The sequence below is a fragment of the Myotis davidii genome, unplaced genomic scaffold (assembly GCF_000327345.1).
Source record: "Myotis davidii unplaced genomic scaffold, ASM32734v1 scaffold78, whole genome shotgun sequence".
Classification (NCBI taxonomy): Eukaryota; Metazoa; Chordata; class Mammalia; order Chiroptera; family Vespertilionidae; genus Myotis; species Myotis davidii.
The window spans coordinates 3,810,048-3,831,381 of record NW_006290305.1 but is presented as its reverse complement, the minus strand read 5'-3'; the positions used below and the strand labels follow the sequence as shown (position 1 = coordinate 3,831,381).

Below are 21,334 nucleotides of genomic sequence, written 5' to 3'. Positions count from 1 at the left end.
GCTGCGGCTGGAGGGGCTGGGGCTGCTGGGCATCTCCCCCTCCACACACAGACCTCCTGGCAGCTTAGGCTTCCTCGCATCATGGCAGCTTCAGGGTTCAGGGCTCCAAGAGTGACAGGAAGTGGGAGCTGCCTTGCTCTGGGGCCTAGGCCCTGGAACAACATCACTTCCTCTATGTTCTATCAGCCGAAGTAGTCACAGAAACTGCCCCCTGGGGCATGTTCAAGGGAGGGGACATGCCCTCCACCTCTTAATGGCAGAGATTTAACTGCCATTTTTAATTCACCTCATTATTACCCCTATTTTATAGAAGAAGAAACTGAGGCCAAGTAATTGAAGACACTGTTTCTTCCTCTAAGAAACACAGCTGAGCCCTAGGCGATTTGGCTCACAGACTGAAGGGTAGTGGGTTCGATTCTGGTCAAGGGCACATACCTGCATTGCAGGTTCCAATCCAGCCAGGTTGGGGAGCTTGTGGGAGGCAACCAATGGATGTGTCTTCTCACATGGATGTTAATCTCTCTCTGTGTGTCTCTCCTCCTCCTTTTCACTCTCTCTAAAAATCAATGGAAAACTATCCTCAGGTGATAAGAAAGGAAAACGAGAAGCACAGCTGAGGTTGGAAAGTGTAAGTAACTATAGGTCTTTTCACTTTTCAGCACTCAGCCCTGCTCTCCCAACATGTGAGTGAACACTTGGTATAAATAAGATAAAACTTAGTGAGGGGCAAACTGCTTTTCTGACAGGACTTAGAATAAAACATAGCAAATCACTTTGCTACCGCCTCTTCATGCTGCGTTTCACTAGCTGGTGAGGCCCAGTGCGAGGCACAGCTCTGGAGCCTACAGCTTGAGAGGTTGTTCAAGGTAAAGGAAGGGAAAAAAACACAAATGAATAAAACCACCAACTTAAAAGAGAAATACCTGGCTCAGTGTAGGTTTCTTCCCCCAGAGGATACAATTATATTTATATTATGAAATAAGCCGAGTCCAATGGGAACCCCATATTATTAGGTTTCCTCTTAAGAAGGAGTTATAAATGAAAACATAACTTGCTATTTTAGTATTTTGTTTTTCAAGGAAGAAAAACCTATTGCAAAAACAAATTTAAACAAGAAAAACCCATTTCAAGCACTTGTTTATTTTCTTATTTTCCAGGCTAAAACTGTCTCCTTTCATCTCTGATTTTTTTGGGTTCTGAGGAGAAGAGGGTTGTTTTTTTTTCTCCCTTTTTCCAAATCTAGAAAGTCGCTTCTCAAATGTGAGCAGCACTAAATCCTTCCTTCTTGGAGACTGCAGTTCTGAATGAAGCCCTCCCTGGCATAGCTGTGGGCCAAGAGCTCCGCGCAGTGGCGGGAAGGGGAAAGGCAGGGCAGAGCGGCGGGGCGTGGGGCCGCTGTAGGGTTTCATCGGGGATTTCAGAGGCTCCACTGGATTACGGTGATCACAGTTGCTCCCTGGATCTTTTATCCCTCTCTTCTAGCATGCGTGTTGCCATAGTGTTGCTATTCTATCTCCTCAGCTACATGAGAGTCTTCACACAAAGTCTCCTGTAGCTGCTTTGCAATCCTTGTGTATTTTGTGGGCTTGACACTTTCATGTTTGAGTAACGTCCATATCATAGACTGTGAGCACTTTCTTAGCTTCTTTATTAATATGTGCTCATTTCTAAGCACACAAGTAGAAGGAAGTTGCACTTGAGTAAGAGACGTGTTCCTGAAGATTTTCAAACACAGCCCACACTTTGCCTGCATCTTGTCTTGAAAAACGATGTGTGTTGGCTCACTTGCTAAGGGGTCACTCCACTGTGTCCTCATGGCCCCAGTGCGCTCTCTAAAATAGGCCAGGCACACTCTGCCTCACCTACAGATGCTTATCAGCAACGCTCCTTGTCCAGATGGCCCATGGCCCAGGCCATCACTTCTGCAGCTCTTCATCTAGTTGTCACCTACCCAGGGAGGTAACTGCCCACCCTCACACAGGCACCTCTTCCTGCCTTACTTTCCCTGAAGCCTGGATACTACCTCGCACTCCATTTACGCTGACTTATTTCCTGCTTGTCTCTCATGCCCACCCGCACCCTCCCTGCCCTTGCATGTGAGCTGTGTGAGCTGTGTGAGCTGTGTGAGCACCAGGCAGGATTTCTGTCTGTTCTGTTCATGGCTGTAGTCTGAGCCTGGAATAGTGTCTGCTATGGAGAAGCCACTCCATGAGTATTTGTTGAATGAATGTCTAAAGAGTAAATAGTATAAGCCTAACTCACAAGTCTTAACTCCTGACAGTTGCAAATTGTGCATTAATTGAGGAATTTTTAATGTGAAAATGCATGTCATTATAAAAATTTTGTTGATGAAGTCAGGCATTATTAATATTTTATGTTGCATTATTTCAAATTTTCATCATTTATATTTACACAAAATGCAAGCACCTGAATATATTCCCCTGGCAATAAAGTTAAATGATTACAATTTAAGACTAACGTCCTTTTTACAGGTATATCTGTAGGATACAGTTTTTAAAAGAACATTTATCTGTAAGTTGTCTAATAAAATAAACACTAGGACACTACTAAGCCAGTTCAGTACATGGGTTTCAACTTTCACTTGAAGGTAACTGGCAGAGTAAGTTCTATATCTACTATCTTCTTAAAAGTAATTACATCAAAACAATCGTGTTGGTTAAAATGGATGTAAAGGAAACATGTTACTAAATATATTGATGAGCAGATCTTTCCAGATTTTGGGCAACGATGCTTACCTTTGTGTGCAAAATAATGAGAGGTATCACTTTTATGTGGAAAATTCAGTTATGAAGGCAAAGGCTTCCAGAATCTGACTCTATAATCCAAAGTAGCAATCACTTCTGTTTGAGGGCTTGTGTCTGTAATAGCATGTGCATCTAGTGCCACCGTGTGTTTAGTAGAGAGAACTACAAAACCACAGGCTAAGACTAACGAATGCTATCAGTGCAATATGCTTATTACATCTGTTAGGGATGTGTCTTTCTCAGTTAATTGTTAACTTATTTCAGTCATACCTAATAAACTCCCAAGTCTAGTTTTTCAATTATTAGTGAAATTTCAAAAACAATAACAGTGCACGGTGCATAGTAAAGTGCACTGTGATATATTTTTTTCTATAAAAATACTTGAAAATCTATCATTGGTCCATGCAGCTAAGCAGAGACGTTATGTGAGTTGTTATTAAACTGCTACAAAACAGAGATCATTTCTCTGTCCATTTAAGTGGCTCAAGGGTAGATTTGGAATCGAATAGTTCTGGGTTCAAGTCCTGCCTTCCCATGTATGGGTTGTGAGATTTTGGCAAGTTGCTTAGCTTCTCTGAGCCTCAGTGTCCTCATATGTGAAATGGAATAACAGTGCTTCGTAGGTGGCCCACACAATCCACTTAGCAGAGTTTCTGACAAATGCTAGTTCTCACGAGTTGTTTGTCTTACAATTGCCAGGGAACCCAGGATCTGGGTCTTAGCCACTGGCCTCCATCAGGAGCCTGGAGGGTCAGCGAGTTGAGCAGTGCTGGGTCTGCTCCCAGCACCATCATCCTCCCACTCCTCCCTGCTGAAGCAGAGGCGACCGTGGCACTGTGGCTACCTTGAACTCTCTGCTTCGGTTTAGGTGATGCTATAGTCTTTGTTGTCCTGTGCGGAGAGGGAAGAGGACTGGCAAGTGTGGTGCAGCCCTGCTGGTCTTTCTTCATTTTCACATGCTTTCTTTCTTGCTCCGTGTTTGAAATTCTATTGAAAATATGAAGACTGTTTAAACGACCATTTGGTGAAAGGTTAAAGGAGGAGAGACTCAGGGAACCGTGGAGAAAGACCAGCAAATAGGAGCAGCTGACAAGCTAGAGAAATCGCTTTGAAGAAGCATCCCATCAAGGCCCCCTAGGAAAAAGCCTCTGAACATTCTCACTCATCCTTCTGTTCCCCCATGACAGGGCGGGTTATTGCCGGGCAGACACGACGAGCCATCAGACAAGGCCGGAAGGAGGTGCCATCAGCGTATCATAAACAGGCACTGCAGTTGCAGGTACGGGAACAAGTCATCAGTTAAAACCACACATTTGCATGATGTGCCTGTTTACATGTGAGACAGTTCTAAACACCAGCAAACAAAACATCCCCAAACACCTGACCTTGTGGAGCTTAAACCCACGGGGAGAGCCAGACAATAAACAAAAACAAATGTAATAAAACAAGTAAATGATATCATGCGGAAGAGGAACGGTTCTGTTGAAGGTGAAGAACGATTGGCACTAGGAAAGTGAGTTGGAATGACAGCAGAAGGTCAAGTGGGCTGCTTGGAATTGATACTCTGCAGGACAGTTATTGGGTAAGTAGCAAGGTCAAGGTTATAATCCTGGGAATGGCGGCTGAGCCTGTTGGGTTAGAACCTGAGACGCTGCACAGACATTGCAGGACTCATCTATGTGGATATGGAAATCACCATGAATTATGAGTTGAACCAACTGTATTACTAGGTAGTTTGTATCGGCCGAGTGATTGACAGTAATGAGCAATAACAGTTTGCTTACTGACTGACATAGTTGGCGCTCCAAAGGCAAACTGAAAACAATGAATCCTTCTAGCTAAGGCACAAATGTAGTAAGTGATACCACCAACGCATTTTTACCTGCATGGGAAGGCAAGGCTCCATGAGGGCGGCGGTGTCTCCTCTGTTGTACACCCTGCTGCTTTTCCGGTGCTTAGAGCAGTACCTGGCACATTTGAATTGTTCAATACATATTTGTTGAATGAATAAAGGAATGAATGAGCGAACCCCTTTTAGTTGTCCCACACCGCCCGGGCCCGGGAGCTCACGGGTCTGACACGCCCCTGCGCTCCGCGCCTGCGCAGTGTCTGCGCCCTGCGCCTGGGCGGCTGGCGTCCCCGCCCCGCCTCACTAGGTTTGAGCCCTGCCGGCCTCTGTAGCCGAGAGGTGTCCTGCTGTCCTGGCTTCCTACTCGGCGCTCCCACGCCTACCAACCTGGGCTTTTTCCTTCTACGTCAGCCGCGGGGTCCTGGAGATGGCAGCTCAGAAGATAAATGAGGGGCTGGAGCACATCGCCAAAGCCGAGAAATAGTGAGTGAGGAACCCTGATTTGGGCCTCGGTGTGGCCCTGGGGTCGTGCCCCTCTCTGGCCCGGTCTTAGCACCCGGGGTTGGAAGGAGGAGCGAGGCAGTGAGAGTGGGGGTGTTGGCGACGACCTGCGAGGGGCCCAAGCGCGGGCCGCTGCGGGGCCGGAAGCATAGTTGCCCCCCATGCCCCGCCGGAAGTGACCCACGCGCCCCTCCTGGGGTCGTTGGGCGGGAGGCTCCGCTGATTTTGCTAGCAGGGAGCTGACCCTCGGCACTTTGGGCTGGGGGTACCCGGTGGCGGGGCCGCCCAGCGCATTGCAGCCTGATTCGCAGCACCCCCGGCCTGCGCCTTCGCGAGGGCAGCATCGCGCCTCTCCTCCCTCTCCGGGTGACACCCAAGCTGTCCCGGGGAGATCGGATCGCCCCGAGCTCCTGCGCGAAAAGCCTGCCCTGTATCGGGGAGTGGGCTGCAGATGTACCCTGAAACTGACCCGGGGATCCCTTGTCATGTTCTGGTGTACCCGTCCTGGGAGCAAGAACTGCGCCTCCTTAGTCTGTTTATGTCTGTTGGGCCGGCATTTGCAGAACGGAATTACTCTGTCTACTCCTTTTGACACTCCCCTCCTTCTCGGTTGTGTTACCCAACGAAGTTGTATCTGGCAGTTCGAGATAATGAAAAGTCTGCATTGTGCTCTGTGTGAGATGCTTCACACACCTAATCTGGCACCTCCACACCTCCAGATGGAGATGCTCATTTTACAGGAGAGGAAACGAGACTCCTAATACCTTCCCCAGGGCTGCACCAGGCACCAGGGGAAGGTGGCTGGTAGGTTCTCTGCCGGTGGGTGGGTGGGAGCCGCCAGCTCTTTCTGTTACTTGCAGGCAGGGTGTGGGCGGCACTGGGGCCCTTGGTGCACGTGCCCACAGCCACCTTTCTTTCTACTGAGAGCAAACACAGAAGTATCAATAGTGTGTGTAATAAGGATCGTGTGGGGGGGGAGAAGTGTATTCTGTCCTGGGGAAATGTAGGAACCTATTAACAAAGGTGACTTCTGAGCAGGGCCTGACAAAGGAAATTTTCGGAGGAGGGGAAACCTTGTGGGAGAATCTAGGCCCAGGATGTAGGGTGAGCGCAGGCCTGCCAACATGCTGGGAGCCGCGAACGCAGAGTAGTTGCAGGGCCAGGGCGTGAGCTGGAGAGGAGAGTTGGGGCCAGACCGTGAAGGGGCCGCGGCTCTGCTCTGATGGTCTGAACCTTAGCTTTTCTAAGGATCAGGAAACCAGTGGGACCCGGTTAGATTTCGTTTAGGCAAAAGAAATGTGGTAATGTGGAGAAGGCCTGGGAGGAGCGGAGAGTGAGAACACTGGCATAATTGGTAAGCAGACATTTGCAAATTATCACCATGTACCTGTGCACTGGCTGCTGGGGTTATTGAGGTTAAAAAAAAAGGTCTTTTCCTTAAGAGCTTAGAATTCACAGAAGAGCAGACAAGTAAACAGAAGAGTTTAGAAGGATACAGTAGCTTCAGTTGAGATGCCCAGTGAGGAAAGGTTGCTCTCCCCAGGGTGGGAGAAATGGATGAGGAGGGCAGGGTGACAGTGCCTTCCCGGTTACAGGTTAGCAGGCTGTCATGGTCAGGGCCTGAATTACAACAGTACAAGGGGCAGGATTGGGTGACTTCCGTAGACAGAATCGAAAAGCTTCAGTGACTTGACTGGATGTGGAAGGAAAGGCTTGGCCCCTATGTGTCTAACTTGGGAGCTGAGTGGTGGAGAGACCTTCAGCCAATGCAGGGCACAGAGGTGAATGGGCAGGGAGGTGTTGGATTGAGGCTTGAATGTGTTCTGTTTGAGGCTCAGTAGATGGCGGAAAATATGGGCCTGGAATTTAGGAGAGACGATTTGATATTTCTGTCTTCTAATGATAATCTGGGTCAATGTTGCCAAATAGTTTTGTAATTATCATTTTGTGGGGTTTGGTCCTCTGAACATTGATTAAACTGTTGGCCTCAACAGAATTTCTGTGTCAAATTTTTTGACAGAAGTAGTAAAAACTTAGATATAGCCATTAAACTAAATTAACCAGAGTGCCTTCTCCCGTCTAAATTAGAGAGGCTTAGTTGAGTGGGGATGATTTACTATATTTTTAATCTCTAGCTCTTTCATATGTAGCCCATTAGACAATTGAATGATTATACCTTGTTTTTGATGGAATTTTTTAAAATTTTGGTGATACACAGAATATAATGAGTGCTTTGGAGTGGGATGGAGGAATACATTTTTGTTTTATTGCATCCTTCCTTAATTTTGTGGGTTAGAGTGGTGGGCTGCAACTTAAGAATTTTTCTGAGCAAAGATATTCTTGGTAAGCTTTAAAAATTGCATTACAAATTTGCATCTTATACGAGTACCGGTATATACACAAATACAAATATTAAATAAACTAGAGGCCCAGTGCATGAAATTCATGCACAGGTACAGTCCCTAGGCTGGCTGGGGCCTCCCTCCGCAGCTGTTGGCTACAGGCTGGGGCCTTCCTTCGTTCCGCGCCACCCCCTGGTGGTCAGCACATGTCATAGCAAGCGATCGGTCTCCTGGTCGAACTCCTGTGGGGACAATTCGCATATTAGGCTTTTATATATATAGATTTAATTGGCAGAAAAATGTTTTTTTAAAGTCAGGGTCTCTGGGCAGTTCACACAGCTGTCACAGAATGAAGGTGTACTTCTGAGGGAGAGTCCAAGGGGATTCCCCATCGCTCAGGTAAGGTTTGAAGCTAACATTGTGATATAAAAGCTAATTGAATTGGAATGTAGAAGCTAAGATGGTGTTTATTTAGCAACTCTTATGCACACCCAAGCTTGATAGTCACTAAGTTAATTTAAACTGGAAATATGAAATTATTTTAAATTAAAGCAAGAAAATAACATATTGCAGAAACGGCAAGTACGGTAAAGACTCAGAATTGATGGTCCTTTGGTTTAGCATCTGAGAAGCCATTGGTGATCCTTGAAAGCAGCATCTCTGGTTTTCATAACATCCCTGTCTTTCTGGTTCTTCCTGTTCACTGGTGACTCCCTCTGTTGTTCGCCTGAATGTTTGTATTCTGCCCTCTCCCTAAGGCCTCCTAGGGCATCCAAACTGGACCCTGGGTGTAGCATGTAGCGTTCTCATTTAATTTCTCTGTCCTCTCCTGAGCTTCAGTCACACAACTCCGAGCGTTTACGTGATGCTGTGCTTTAGCGGGCTTCAAGCTTTAGTGTGCCTCAGGGCTTGTTACGCCCTGGGTTTTTGCTGCACTTCCAGAGCTTTTGGTTCCATGGGTCTGGTATGGGGCTCAATAATTTACTTTTCTAGAACATTTCCAGCTGGCGTAGGGACCATGCACTGAGAGTCTGCTATAGTTGGAGTTATGCAGGTATTTCAAAAGGAGGGAAACCATGTCTATGGTAGTGAGAAGGGAAATGGTGAGGTTGTAATAAATTATAAATCAGTTGGATGGAGATGGTCTAAATGGGGACTTGTTACCTGCTGGCTCCTCCCCCTATTTTTTAATGACCTGTGAAGTCATTACAAGCAGAGTTCTGACTTATAAATGTGTTTGGTAACTTCTAAGATATATGCCTTTCCTTCATTTTAGCCTGAAAACTGGTTTATTAAAGTGGAAGCCAGATTATGACAGTGCTGCTTCTGAATATGGAAAAGCAGGTATGTGTGACTGTGGCCCAGTAACTCCAAAGTGTAATCTGTAAGTAGGCTGATAGCTTCCTCTCCGCATAATACTTACCCCTAATGTTTCCGATAAGATTCTAATGGTTAAACAGCAGCAACAACCTGCCCATGCGCTTGCATTTTTTACATCATTGTTTTCAAATGTGTGAAGGCTGAGTCAGAGATCTCCATAATTCTGCCTCTCTGACAAGGGAGGTGAGTAAGATGGGCAGAACCTAGCTGCAGGTTTTTAGCATTGTTTATATATTCTTAAACTTCATTCAGTTGCATATTATTTCTAGGAGTTTTGCCATACCCCTTTATTACACTTCCTGTTATTGAATAAAGATTTTTGTTTGTTAAATTTTTTTAATTAGCCTTATAAGAAGATCTAAAATCATGTATTTGACAGCAGTGTTTTTTTTTTATGAGCTTCACTTTGAGAAACAGTGATAAACGGTCATGAGTGTTAAGCTACATAAAATTAGAATATATTTATCTTCTGTAGGATAAAAATGATTTGAAATGTGGGACAGACAGGGGCTTTGCTAAAACTTTAGCATTTTAAATTATGGAATGAGAGCTGTCAGCATATTTGTGATTATTTTGGATATAAAGCGTGGTACAATTCGAAGTGCCCAGAATACATTTACAGTTGTGTTTCAGTGACAGACGATCCCTTTTGTTATCCTAGCATATCACCAAAAAAAATAGAAATTGGAGAAATTGAAGCTAATCGGTACAATACGTGTTACTTTCTAGATAATAAAAGAAATGACAACAAATGGGTCTTTAGCACTTTTATTTAAACCCTGAGTAAATTCTCTCTCATATTTATATATCATATTTAAGGGGAAAATTATTAACAGTTCATACTTTATATGGATTTTATGAACACCTTGTAACTTGAGGGCACAACATTTTGCAAATTTCCATGAGGGGAATTTGACACAGATTTGTTGTATATACATCTGAGACGATCAGCTGCTTTCAAAAATAAATATTTCAGGTCAGATTTTCCCATTAAAGCTTTCGTTTATTTTCTGTAAGGGCTTATGCATATAATACATTTAAAATCAGAATAAATGTGGAAATTCACAAAGGGAATTAGTTTTAGTAGTTTATTTTCAATATTTTATTAAAGAGGATTTTAAGAGTGCATTTTTAACAAGTAACTTTATTCTTAAAGTTGTATCCTTTTTACATATTTGTAAGCAACCTTTGGTAAGTTTACCAAATCTGCAGCATCATATTTTAGGGCTAGTCTTCATTGTTTTGCTCTGATGATGACATTTTACAACAATGAGCAGTGTATTTTAACATTTTGGATATTGAGATTTTTTTCCCCCCACAGAAACTTAAACAGTGCAAAAGCTTTATTTTTGAAAAATGCAGTTTTAAGTTTTTAGAAATTTATTTAAAGATTGTTCCAAAGAGGAAGGCTTCTTATAAAAACACTAGAGGCCCGGTGCATGAAAATTCGTGCACTGCGGGGGGGTCCCTCAGCCTGGCCTGCTCCCTCTCATAGTACGGGAGCCCTCAGGGGATGTCCTGCTGACGCAGTCTGGCCTCCCTCTGTGGGAGGCAACCGACCGATCAGGGGAAGGTGATGCCCCCATCATGCCTCTGTTGCTGCCACTGCCGGCCCTTGCGACTGCCTGAGCCTTGGCCCGGCCCTTGTTGCCTGAGCCTTGGGCCCTGGCAGCGGCAGCCACCATCCTTGGCCTGCCTGAGCCTCGGGCTGGCCCTGGCAGCGGCAGCCGCCATTCTCGGCTTGCCTGAGCCTCTGGCAGCTGCTGTGGCTTTGTCTGGAAGACGTCCACCCTAATTAGCATATTACCCTTTTATTAGTATAGATTTAATGTGCTTATTGGTATTTATTTCTAAACTAGAGGTCCGATGCATGAAATTCATGCAAGTGGCTCGGCCCTTGCAACTGTGGCGGCTTGCCTTGGCCCTCGCAGCCCTGGCTTCGTCTGGAAGGACATCCGGAAGGTCGTTTGGCTGTCTGGTCTAATTAGCATGTTACGCTTTCATTATTTCTAAATAATTTAAAAGATGGAATAAGTTATAACTAAAGCACTGTTTTTTTTTTAATTACTATTATTAAATGTAAGACTGGTGACGTAAGGTACTGTTTTTTGTGATAGTACCTCTTATTTGGGAGCATTGGTTTGGCTGATACAATCTTAAGTTCTCAAAGCTTAGATATTGGTATTAGAAAGACTTCTTAGTTTTGAGTGGAAGTAGCACTGATTTTTAGCAAACAGTGTACAATTAAAACAACTTTTGAAAATACTTCTAAGTTATTGATCATCAAAAAACTGGTAAGAAAATTGCTTTAGAAAAAGTAATACTTTATAGTTTTGTGGAACTTCCTAAGTATTTGATTAAAATAAGTATACATGTTTTCCAATACTTTACATATGATACAGATTTTGGTAATGATTCATTTGAAAATTTTAAGTGGTGGAAATAGAAAGTCTTTCTGTTGTTTTATTTCAGCTCTTGCTTTTAAGAATGCCAAACAGTTTGACCAAGCAAAAGATGCCTGCCTGAGAGAAGCTGTGGCCCATGAGAATAACAGGGCGTATCTTTTTCAGCCTTTAAAAAGGATTTAACAATTTGATAATTTTGACAAATTTGCTACATGTGGAGTACAATGCTATTAAATTAGAAAACGGTTAGAACAATTCTGCATATTTAAACTCTGAAGGAGCATTTATAGAGACTTCTGATCATAAGGTTCATACTGCTTTGCAGAGCTACATTTGAGAGTTTATTTCCTTTTTTTTCTGTATTTGCTTGATGATGGTTTTATTTGGGATTAGGTAAGGAAAATCTGTAGACAGGCACTGAAGAATGAAGAGGTAGCACAAGTATTGGAGATGTATAACTACTATATAAATATTTTTAAAATAGAGTCTTTCTCAGGCGTTTGAAATACAATTTATAAGTAGTTCAAAACAATACATTTTCCTGAAGTTATTTAAAATTTATACTGAAAATGTTTATTTTGTCTCACTTGCTAATATTATGGTTATAATAACCTTGAATTTTAGTAAAACTCTTCAGATTAACGCATAATGGAACTAGTTTAAAATCTATGTGGTGTTCTTGTGGATTATGTAGTTTTAAGAGACATTAGTAGGCACTAAATTATTTCTTCTTTACCCGTTTGTAGGATTTGCCTTTTGGATCACAACTAAGGCAATGATTTAGTTACCTTTGTCTTTTAAATAGTAAATACTTAGAATTGCTTGGTTTGCTTTTTTTCCTTAATTTTGACTTTGTTACATCCATTCAGTCTTTTCCATGCTGCCAAGTAAGTAAATATTTTCTCACGTTTTCATGTGTTTGCAGATTATTATGTTTTAAATGTTGTTTTTCCATAGGTCAGTAAATTTTCCCTAAATTATAAATTTGTAAATAGTGGATTATTTTGTATTGATTTAAATAAAAATCATTTTCATTTGTTTTAGTCTTTACCTGAACCTTAAAAGCTAAGCTTTCCTAAGATATACAATGTTTCAATTAAATTCACCTTTTAGGACCATTTTGTTCAGTAACTTATGAAAAACCAAGTAAGTTACAATTTATTTGTTTCCCTCTTTCTTGATAGTTAATATGTGTCTATGGAGAAAAGTAGGAAGCTTTCTCCTGCTTTTGTGGAGAGTACTTGTTTCAAAACTTGGATTTAGACTTGTCCAATAGAAGCTCACTTACCCATTCTGTATCATACTTAATTTTGCATCTACTAAATAAAAACCCTTACATTTAGTTGCCTGATGTATCTAAGGCAGTCTTCTCTCTGAAAATAAAAAGAAAAAAAATGTTGTGTGCTAATACAAGCCTAAAGTAATGTGTAGTGCCTAAGCCAGTTAAAAGTGATGAGATAACTCCCCTAGCTGGTTTGGCTTAGTGGATAGAGCATCGGCCTCCAGACTGAAGGGTCTCAGGTTCGATTCCGGTGAAATCAATAAAAATATATTTTAAAAAAGTGAAATAACTTCCTTTATATGTAGTAGAAGGTTTCTCTTCCTCCTGTTTCATTAAGATCTCATCTGGGAAATTATATTCTCTTTGCAGAGCTTATGAGCAAGCTGGCATGATGTTGAAGGTCAGTAATGTTCTGTCACAACTGTTATATAAGTAAAATGAATTAACTGCATGGCGTTGAAGTAAATTTATGTTGAAGTTGAAAAGTCTCCTTGTAAGGTGACAGATGTTGTCCAAAGCAATGTTAATTGGGCCTACAAGGTAAAATGTGTGTGTCATAAAATAGGAATTTCTAAAAGTGAAATTTAAGAGAGAACATGGGGGAAACTGGGAATCCCAAGGTTCTAGGCTTTGTAACCAGGAGAGATGTATCGCTAAGCTAAATAGAGCTATGTGGGAGGTTCCCCTACTTTTGAGAAATTTACGACAGCTTAATGTAGTAAAAGTGTACAAGTACATATTTTTTACTGCCCATGGGTTATAGAGAGGAGAAATTTTTGCTTGTTTTACATATATCAGTTGGCATTGAGAGAACCAAAGATTTAAGCTGTTGGCTGTTTAACTGATTCTCCTTGAATGAACTATTTTGGCTAGTGTGGCTATGCCCCTTTTTATATTTCTGCTTCTTAAACACAGGTTGGAAATTAATATTCTGTTGTGCGACAGAACATATTACGTTATGACACTGACCCTCAGAGTATGCTGTTGATGGCATTCAGCATGGAAGGCGGTTGCAAACTCAGATGAACTCAGGGCATAATGGAGTGACTGAAATGAAGGAGGTGGCCTGGGTGTGTAGGGCAGTAGGAAATGGGGAGGATTGAGGCTACAGGAGGTAATATTCCTCCATCAGGACAGCTCCTGCTCATCCCCAGCGTATTATGGCCGTGTGGGAATGTAAGCTGGCTGATGTCATAGCCTTTGATATTTTTTTGACGTAGAAAGTCATGAAACAACTTTTATGAAATTATCTGATTTAAAAATACAGAATGGTTCAAATAAGATGCACTTGGAAATAAGATGCAGCCCTGGGGATGCAGTTTGCCACCTTTGGCATAGGCCTTGTGTACAGTATAGGGACTCGGTAGATGTTAAAAGGGCTTTGAGTGCTTACAAAACAGTCAAGAGCAAATTTATTTGTATAGTTTCCCTGAAATTCTGTGAAGTGATGATGAATTCTGTGTAGAAATTAACTGATACATATTTGGTTTGGCTAAATGAAGCCTGATGGGAAGAGTAACCATGTAGAAGGCGTTTCATTTTAAGTATATTTTATTGTATAAAGTTTGAGTCATTTACTTTTATGAATGAGGAGTACAATAATTGAATTTCAGGTTAACTTTGCATTTTTAAGTTGATGCTTTTACTGATCACGCTCTGTCCTTTGCCTAAAGGAGATGCAGCAACTGCCACAGGCTGTCCAGCTGATTGAAAAAGCCAGCATGATGTATCTGGAGAATGGCACCCCCGACACAGCAGCCATGGCCTTGGAGCGAGCCGGAAAGTGAGTGTGCGCAACAGGCTCTGCATAGGGTCATCATCTTTTTGTTCTAATAAAATCCTTTGAAAAACAAGTTTTCCATTTCTCACATAAGTCAATTTTTCTTGTCTAATTTAGGCTTATAGAAAATGTAAATCCAGAAAAGGCTGTACAGTTATACCAACAGACAGCTAATGTGTTTGAAGTAAGTTTGAATTTTATTTCTTTTTCTTTAAATACACTTAGAATGTTTAGATTCATAATATGTAAATAGAGAAATGTAGCAGCTACTTTTTAAACCTTTTCTGTGCTCCCAGCTGAACTCTGTTTGTCTCTATTAGAGAGTGGTGAAATGGACCAGCAGCTTTGGTGTCACCCTCTCATCACTACCCCCTCACCACCATATTGAGTGCCATTACTTTTTTATTAGGTAATTATTGGAGGGAACAAAGATCCCTCTGCCAACACTCTCTTTTGTTTGATTCCTGTAGAATGAGGAACGTTTACGACAGGCAGTTGAATTACTAGGAAAAGCCTCCAGACTGCTAGTACGAGGACGCAGGTGAGTTTTCCAAAACTGTGTTCATGTGTGACCGTGTATACCTTTAGTTCATGTTGGAACTGTTAAGTAATTTTGGCAACAGCTTGTTAAGCTTTTTGGTGTGAGTCAAGGACACACTAGGGGACCCAATAAATATTGATGTCTGTAAGACGGCACATTGAGTTAAATATTAAAAGATCTGTTATTTTTCTAAGGTGTAATCTCAAAAAGTGCCAGGCGTTGTACTCTTTTTGGCTCAGCAGCATGAGAGAGAGCAGTTTTCTTGATCTGATATTTGGTTAGATTATAATGTCTGTCTTTTAAGGAGAAATATCCATATAGGCATAAATAACAAGATGCCCTGAATGCTCCCCCATGAAAATGGACAGCTTTTTGATAGCCAAATAGTGTCATTAAATAGGGTTTTACTTTTTTATCCTTTAAATATATGACCTAGAATTCTGCTACCATGCCCAACTTACAAACCAGCTTTGTTCCCACATTTTAGCAAGTTGATCTTTAGAAATTCAGAATAAATTTCTCTAATGAGTCTCACTTTATGAGGCAGCAAACTGACAGGGCACAGCCCACAAAAATTCAAATTCATAATGTGAGTTAAACCAAGCCACTGTATATTTTTGTATGAAAATATTTTTTAAAAGTAATGATTGGCACAGAAAAATATAGCATAACATTTTTGTACTTTTGAGTCATAGCAACACCTTTCTCTCTCTATATCCTCACAGTGCAGACTGCTTCCTCTTTTTGGCTGTTGGGATGGGAGAAATAGGTGAAGACTCAAATTCACCCAGTCACAAGTTCAATGTTAGTAAGGGAGTACTGGAATTAGGAGTATAGGGGTGGGCAAAAGTAGGTTAAAGTACCAGTCATCATTACCTGAAAGATAAATCATAAATAAGAATATGAAATAATAATAAGAAGACAAATAACACAAATACTACAATAATAAATAAATAAATAATAATGCAAGAATAAACTCTGTTCAGGCACTCACAACTGTACACCTACTTTTGCCAACCCCTGTCTAATATAGCTTTGCTGGGAGAAGATCTGATTAGCATTGGGGAGGAAAGAAAGGGATGGGGCCTCAGAGGAAGATTTTTGGTGATACCTTCCTCTACACCGACATGTGAATGGGATGGAAGAAAAGAAAAATGTGTGCGAGTAGACAGAAAAAGATGAATGTTGAGGATCAAAGGTAGCAGAAGGATTTTTCTAGTGTCGACTGCTCTCCACTGCTGCCCTTTTCAGCACCGGGTGCTGCTGGAGTCACGGAGGCAGCAGTGAGCATGGACAGTGAGGGCGGAGTGGGAGAAGTGGTTCTTCAGCGGGAGGCGGTGCTCTCAGGGCATCTGGATGGCCTTTCAGTGGAAGGAAAGAAATCTGGGGTGATTAAATTGAGGGCTGTCTCTCTCTAAGAGATTTCATAAACAGTCATAAAGTAGTTTGTTGAATCTGATAGATGCTGATTAATGAATGATCCTTACCAGACTTAAAACTCTCCATTTGAAGTAACCTGTCCATACCTCCTCTTGCTTTGACTGTCTGCTTGATGCCTAAAAGGCCAGGGCGAGCATTTAAAAGAAGCCATATGAGTAGAGCTCATGGAAATGGAGCAGTTGCCAAAATGCCTGTTATCTTCTTTATTTCTCTAAAACCTGTCCTATCAAATACGTTATAAGAATGGCCTCTGCTGTCGATCATTTAGACCTGCCTTGTTTGACATTCCTTTGTTTTTGTTTTTAGGTTTGATGAGGCGGCACTCTCTATTCAGAAAGAAAAAAATATTTATAAGGAAATTGAGAATTACCCAACTTGTTATAAGGTATATTTTGAAAGTGCTTATTTTTGGCTTTCCATGACATAATTTTTCATATTGGCGCAACTATGTACCTATAACCAGATTCCATGGATATTTGTCTATTTTCTTAAATAATGCTTTCTGGGACTCTCTATTTGACCAAGATGGAATAAGCCTACTGCAGCCTCTCTCCTATTGATTACAACTAAAACTTCCAGACAAAATACAAAAAAAGCAATTACTTTGAAAAGTAAATAGAACAGATTGATGGAGAGAAGTAAACACTTGCAGAAGCAACCAATAGAGGAATGCATTTCCAGGATTTTTTCCTATTTCCTCTTGTGGCATTGGCTTAGGAGCCCCAGTCATGGAGCTGGGCCACAGAGGCTCCAGCAGCTGAAACGCCTAAAGAACCCACCTACCGCATCTTTCTAACCAGAGGCACTGGATTTCTCTGGTTAGAAAAAAGGCTCCCTGTTTTCCTCTTTTTCCCCTCCCTTGGCTTTGCTCTGTGGGGAAGACCTAGTCATGGAGCCACGGTTGTGGTGGTGGCACAGGCCGGTTAAAATGCCAATGGAAACCTAATCTCTGGCCAGAGGAACTGGGAAGATGAGCTAAGAGAGCAAGGAGAAAACCCCAGAAAAGGGAGCTGGAACAGGGAATCCCCTGACTGTGTGGGGGGGTCGGGGGGAGGGCACGCAGGTCTTGGGTTTACTCTCCAGCTGGGCCTGCGCAGGACAGACCCAGAGGCAGACATAGGCTTTGAGAACTGCAGTAAGATTAAAACACTGTCCAGGGCTCATAGCACCCTTGCCAGGCTCATGCGTGGGGCAGAGCCCACCAGCAGAGCTGAGGGACTGAACGAAGACTAGAGCCACTGCCCACCAAACGCAGACAAAAATGCAGTCTGAGCCTGACTAGGTGACTGCCTGCTGGAAGCACCCAGCTCTCCCGGGAATGATAGGCGAGTCTGCATAACAGTCACAGTGTCCAGGGTGCAGTCCCAAACGACTGAGCATGGAAGAACCAGAACAGTAGGACCAGTTTTCAAGGGAAAGGCAGCTGATGCGCACCCACGCATGGCTTGGTGTTGGGATTATCAGATCAGGGCTTTGCAGCAACTATCATAATTGCGAGTGAGCCAAAGGTAAACACAGGTGAATGAATGGGAGAGAGCGCTTTTTAAATAGAATATAAAAATGAAGCAAATGAGAAACCAAAATAGCTGTATCTGAAATAAAATACTAGATGGACTTAATATGACAATTGAGATGAAAAAATTCAAGGAACTTCTAGGTAGATCAATAAAAGTTATCTGAAAAATAGAGATAAAATATTGAAGAGCTATTTTTCCAAGAAGATATCAGTCACACCTTTAATCTTATTAATACTTTTCTTGGCTTATAAATGGTATCATTGTTTCTGTTATCTAAAGTTTTTCCTAGTATCTCTTTAAGAATTCCAAAGTATAATAGTAGAGTTATGCCCCCCTTTCTTTTTAATTCCCTTTTCAAGATTAAACCTATATAGGTTTTTAAAAGAAATTTTCTTTAAAATGTGAGGTGGTGTCCTCAGACTAGCAGTACCAGGGCCACCTGGGCGCTTGTTAGTAACAGCAGGATCTCAGGCTTGCTGTGGGCCCACTGACTCAAAGTCTTCATTTTAACAAGACCCCGGGGTCATTTGTGTGCACAGTAGAGTTTGAGATGTCTACTTCGGTATATTTTTCCTCAGATGTCCTGTGGAAATCACTGCAGAAATTATAAATCTTTCTATATAAAACCAAAACTCTGAAAGTTAAATTCTAGGTGTCAGGAAATTAAATTTATTAAGTAGATATAAATTTGGACCATAATCACATCTTTTGTTTTAGAAAACAATTGCTCAAGTCTTAGTTCACCTTCACAGAAATGACTACGTGGCTGCGGAAAGATGTGTCAGGGAGAGCTACAGGTAAGGCGCTGACTGCGCTGTCCTGACTTGGAACGTCCACATTTCTGTTAGTGTGAGGTGACTGCTTAGACAATAATCCTGGCTGTGAAACTGGATGGTTTTTTTTAAAAAAAAAATAAAATAAATTTCATAGTGACAGAAGCACTTGACTACTATTTCAGCTTTTCCAGCAGGATTTTTATAAGTTATGTTCTTTCTTGTGTTTTCTCCTGGGGACTTCCATGGAGGTGAATGACATGGATGATTTTATTATATTTGCGTTCTAAGGAAAAAAGAACAACAACACAAAAAGGAAAATTTTCAGAACGTATGTAACAGGAAGATCTGAATAAGGGGTTTTCCTGTCAGAGATGTTTAAATGAGCAGTCTCCATCTGGGCACGGTTGACTTGGGGCTGTGCAATTCTTCGTTGCCAGGCCTGTCCTGTGCATTGTAGATTATCTAGCATCGTCCCTGCCCCCTGCCCACTTGTAACAAGTAAAAACGTCTCCAGATGTTGCCAAACCTCTGCTGGGGGCAGATGCACCTGGTTGAGAGGGAGCAGGCAGAGCTGTGTGACTTGTGCTTGCTGTAGCATTCCAGGGTTCAATGGGAGTGAAGACTGTGCTGCCCTGGAACAGCTGCTTGAGGGCTATGACCAGCAAGACCAAGATCAAGTGTCAGAGGTCTGCAACTCGCCCCTCTTCAAGTACATGGACAATGATGTGAGTGGCCTTTGCCTTAGCTTCTTTCCTCTATAATGGAAGAGGCTTCCAACAAGATTCTCTCTCTTATGGACTTTGAGATTTTTCTCCTATTTTTTTACCTCAAGATACTTCTCATTTCGCATATGCACTTTTTCATTATAGGTTTGGGTTGTTTGAATGTCAACCCTATAAGTTTAAGCCAGTTATTTCTCTATCTGTGTTGACCATATATATATTGTTTAATTCAGCCCCATTTTTCCAGCTTTCATTTGTTGGTTTCTATAGGTTGCTTAGTTTTTAAATTTAGACTCACTGTCTGAAAGAGACCCATCATGTAGTGGCCTGTAATTCAGTAGACTTGTTGGAATTCCACTTCAGTGACGACTAACTGTGTGATGCAGGTTATTAATTAACTACTGTAAGCCTCAGTAGTTAGAGGCTACTAAGAACCACTCATCTGGAGAAATGGAGAGGCTGGTCTCTGTCTTGCCAAACTATGGTGATGAGTAGATTAGACCGTGTTCTCAAAACAGCCTCATGTGCTGCCATGTACAGATGTGAGCCATGGCAGTAGGCTTCTCTTCTTTCAGATTTCCCTTTTCAGTAGATTGGTGAGCACCAATTTTTTAAAATATATTTTTATTGATTTCAAAGAGGAAGGGAGAGAGAGAGAAACATCAGTAATGAGAGAGAATCATTGATCGGCAGCCTCCTGCACACCCCACACTGGGGATCGAACCGTGACCTCCTGGTTCATAGGTCAATGTTCAACCAGTGAGCCCCGCAAGCTGGGTAGCACCAGTTAACTTGATTTCGTTTTGCAACTTCAGTGTTATGGTATCAGATCAGCTTAAGATCTTCAATTTTTTATCACAATGTATATAGAGAAACCTTTATTTCTCTCGATAAATTCTTAATAGGCTTTTGTGAATATTTTTTAAAAATTTGTCCATAGCTTACACTCTTCATTTACTCAAAGACTTTATTTCATAGGAACCATAAGTGTTACTTAACTCACCATGTCCCGATTATCTCATTCCTAAGTGTATAATTGACATTTGTGCTAGTTGTGTACCTGTCACATTATGGTTGTAAGCCATCTGAGGGCAGAGCAATGTTGAGTTTTCCTGTGGTTGTTTTTCCATCTAAATTAGTGGTTCTCAACCTTCCTAATGCCGCGACCCTTTAATACAGTTCCTCATGTTGTGGTGACCCCCAATTTCATTGTTACAGATTGAACATAATTAAAGCATAGTGACTAATCACAAAAACAATATGTAATTATATATGTGTTTTCCGATGGTCTTAGGCGACCCCTGTGAAAGGGTCGTTCGACGCCCAAAGGGGTCGCAACCCACAGGTTGAGAACGGCTAATCTAAATGGTAGTGTTGGTTTTCATGAGGTAGAAAGCTAGGATCTGCCTTTTGTTGAGACATTACATGCGGAGATTCTAGTTACCCAGCTTTTGAGACATTGCTTTGTCATTGACAGTACGCTAAGCTGGGCCTGACTTTGGTGGTCCCAGGAGGAGGAATCAAGAAGAAAGCCGCAGCAACACCGGAGGCCAAGCCTGAAGGCACCACTGCCCCCGCTGCCGAGGAGGAAGATGAATATGCGGGAGGGCTGTGCTAGGCTTCGCCGAAGGGAAACATCCTCCTACGCCTTCATGGACTTGGAACTTGTCTAAGGGTACCCACATTTCATTGCAGTCATGGCTTTGAGTGCTAATAAAGGTGAATTTTGTTTACCACTTCCTCAAATCACCCATTGTACCTGCTACATGTGAAGCACTTTTTTCTTTCTAAATACACCGGAAGCAATTAACAGGAGAAAGTAGTGTCACATTTTAATAGTTGATTTTAAAGTTTGCAAGCCAAATTCTAAGACAAATTATGTTCTAAGCAAAACGAAAGAGCCAATAGGCATAGATATTCTTTTTCTTGTAATTTATTGTTAGAGATTTTTCTTTGCATTTTTTTTTAAACAATTGCTGCTAAAATTGAAGTTTACTAGTTAAACAAAATAATTTTTTAAACATTTGTTTTGTT

The 21,334-nt window shown here is 41.9% G+C and overlaps 1 protein-coding gene across 1 annotated transcript; it reads left to right on the top strand.

Moving 5' to 3' along the window:
• Window positions 1–4,913: 4,913 nt before the first annotated feature.
• Window positions 4,914–21,051, top strand: NAPG (NSF attachment protein gamma). The gene is made up of 12 exons (XM_006763268.2): window positions 4,914–5,097; window positions 8,734–8,801; window positions 11,310–11,394; window positions 12,112–12,129; window positions 12,894–12,924; window positions 14,198–14,307; window positions 14,422–14,488; window positions 14,775–14,845; window positions 16,592–16,670; window positions 18,520–18,599; window positions 19,174–19,303; window positions 20,778–21,051. The coding sequence occupies exons 1-12, from the start codon at window positions 5,042–5,044 to the stop codon at window positions 20,916–20,918; spliced, it is 936 nt and encodes a 311-aa protein (XP_006763331.1). The 5' UTR covers window positions 4,914–5,041; the 3' UTR covers window positions 20,919–21,051.
• The last annotated feature ends 283 nt before the right edge of the window (window positions 21,052–21,334 follow it).

Coding starts and splice junctions, on each gene's coding strand:
- NAPG (XM_006763268.2), top strand. CDS start 5,042: ATGGCAGCTCAGAAGATAAATGAGGGGCTGGAGCACATCGCCAAAGCC. Junction 5,098..8,733: donor ATCGCCAAAGCCGAGAAATA/GTGAGTGAGGAA, acceptor CCTTCATTTTAG/CCTGAAAACTGGTTTATTAA. Junction 12,925..14,197: donor AAGCTGGCATGATGTTGAAG/GTCAGTAATGTT, acceptor CTTTGCCTAAAG/GAGATGCAGCAACTGCCACA.